The 1,548-nt window shown below is 46.4% G+C and overlaps 1 protein-coding gene across 1 annotated transcript in view; it reads left to right on the top strand.

The window, feature by feature from the left end:
• LOC115180178 (zinc finger protein 800-like) overlaps window positions 1-250 on the top strand; it is a 16,012-nt gene extending 15,762 nt beyond the window's left edge. The window contains exon 9 of the mRNA XM_029742057.1: window positions 111-250. Coding sequence (XP_029597917.1) covers window position 111 — 1 coding nt within the window. The 3' untranslated portion in view covers window positions 112-250. The remainder of the gene's footprint in view (window positions 1-110) is intronic.
• The last annotated feature ends 1,298 nt before the right edge of the window (window positions 251-1,548 follow it).

The following is a 1,548-nucleotide window of genomic DNA, read 5'->3' as shown; positions in this document are numbered from 1 at the left end:
GAGAGAAAACAGAAACAGTGTTTAAACCGGCTCTAATTGACTGCCGAGCGCCTTCTAACAGCTGCTGTTGTCTTTCTCTCTCTCTCTCTCTCTCTCTCTCTCTCTCTCAGATCCCCAGTCTCGTCTCACTCCTGGTTCTTGGGAGCCTCCATCCTGAGAAGAGAGACTTAACGGATGAAAGAGCACCACTAACGATGATGAAGAAAGTAGCTGGACTGGAAAAGTGGTGGAAGCGAAAGAGAGAGAGAGAGAGAGAGAGAGAGAGAGAGAGGGGAAGGGGTGAAAGAAGGGGAGACTTCACTTCTAAGGGACCAAAAGTATTGTTGGAATCCCACACTAGAAGAATGATGCCAGAGTGGAGTCAGTGGACACTCAAGGAGCCATCTGTGGAGGCACCGATGCTATCACACTGCTGTGTGTAGGTTACCATCACTGTATGTACATGTAGATCCATATATATACACACACCTGGACCTGGTCTAGACCTGAGCCTGTAATAACCTTAGGGGTGGGGGGAGAAGAGGGCAGGGTTGGGAGCGCTCTCAGCACACCATAGATATCCCATATCTGACCAGCAGAGGGTGTTCCACTTCTGCTTTATAGGATTAGACTTTAAGGTCGGGCTCTCCAACCTTGTTCCCGGAGAGCTAACCTCCTGTATGTTTTCACTCCAACCCCAGTGGTATCTTGCCTGATTCATCTTATCAACTAGCTAATTATTAGAATCAGGTGTGCTAGATTAGGGTTGGAGAGAGAACCTACAGGACGGTAGCTCTCCAGGAACAGGGTTGGGGAGAGAACCTACAGGACGGTAGCGCTCCAGGAACAGGGTTGGAGTGAAAACCTACAGGACGGTATCTCCAGGAACAGGGATGGGGAGAGAACCTACAGGACGGTAGCTCTCCAGGAACAGGGATGGGGAGAGAACCTACAGGACGGTAGCTCTCCAGGAACAGGGATGGGGAGAGAACCTACAGGACGGTAGCTCTCCAGGAACAGGGTTGGAGAGACCTCCCCTGTATGCTGTGAACTTGACCCAGCCAGAGCCAGCAGTAGTGATGTTAGTAGTTTATTTCCCCAGCTCATAGTAGGCTCATAGTAAGCTATCCATCCACTGGGAAGGACTCCATATTGACTCAGTTCATCCAGATAGACTTTAGTTTTTCTGGCATTCCAAGAGATATAGTTTGGGTGATTATCTGACAGAGAAAGACAAGTAGGTAGCTGAGCAGTGATACTCTGGCACATTGAAGAGACAGTGACCATTGATTGATTGATTGATGAGTGGCTATGGCTGTGTTTAAACAGGCAGCCCAATTCAGACTTTTTTTTCACTAATTGGACTTTTGACCAATCAGATCAGCTCTGAAAAAGCTCCGACAGGCAATCCTCATGAAACTGTAAAAAGGAAAAAAATGAATTCAGGTGTAATTTTTCCTGGAATTTCCTCTTGAATCACTGAGATTAGGATCTGTGCTTATCTATTTCATAATTATTATACATTTTTAAAATCAGATATTATGCATTTTACCAACCTTTTCACAAAAC

The sequence above is a fragment of the Salmo trutta genome, chromosome 40 (assembly GCF_901001165.1).
Source record: "Salmo trutta chromosome 40, fSalTru1.1, whole genome shotgun sequence".
Taxonomy (NCBI): Eukaryota; Metazoa; Chordata; class Actinopteri; order Salmoniformes; family Salmonidae; genus Salmo; species Salmo trutta.
This window is presented reverse-complemented; position numbering and strand designations above follow the sequence as displayed.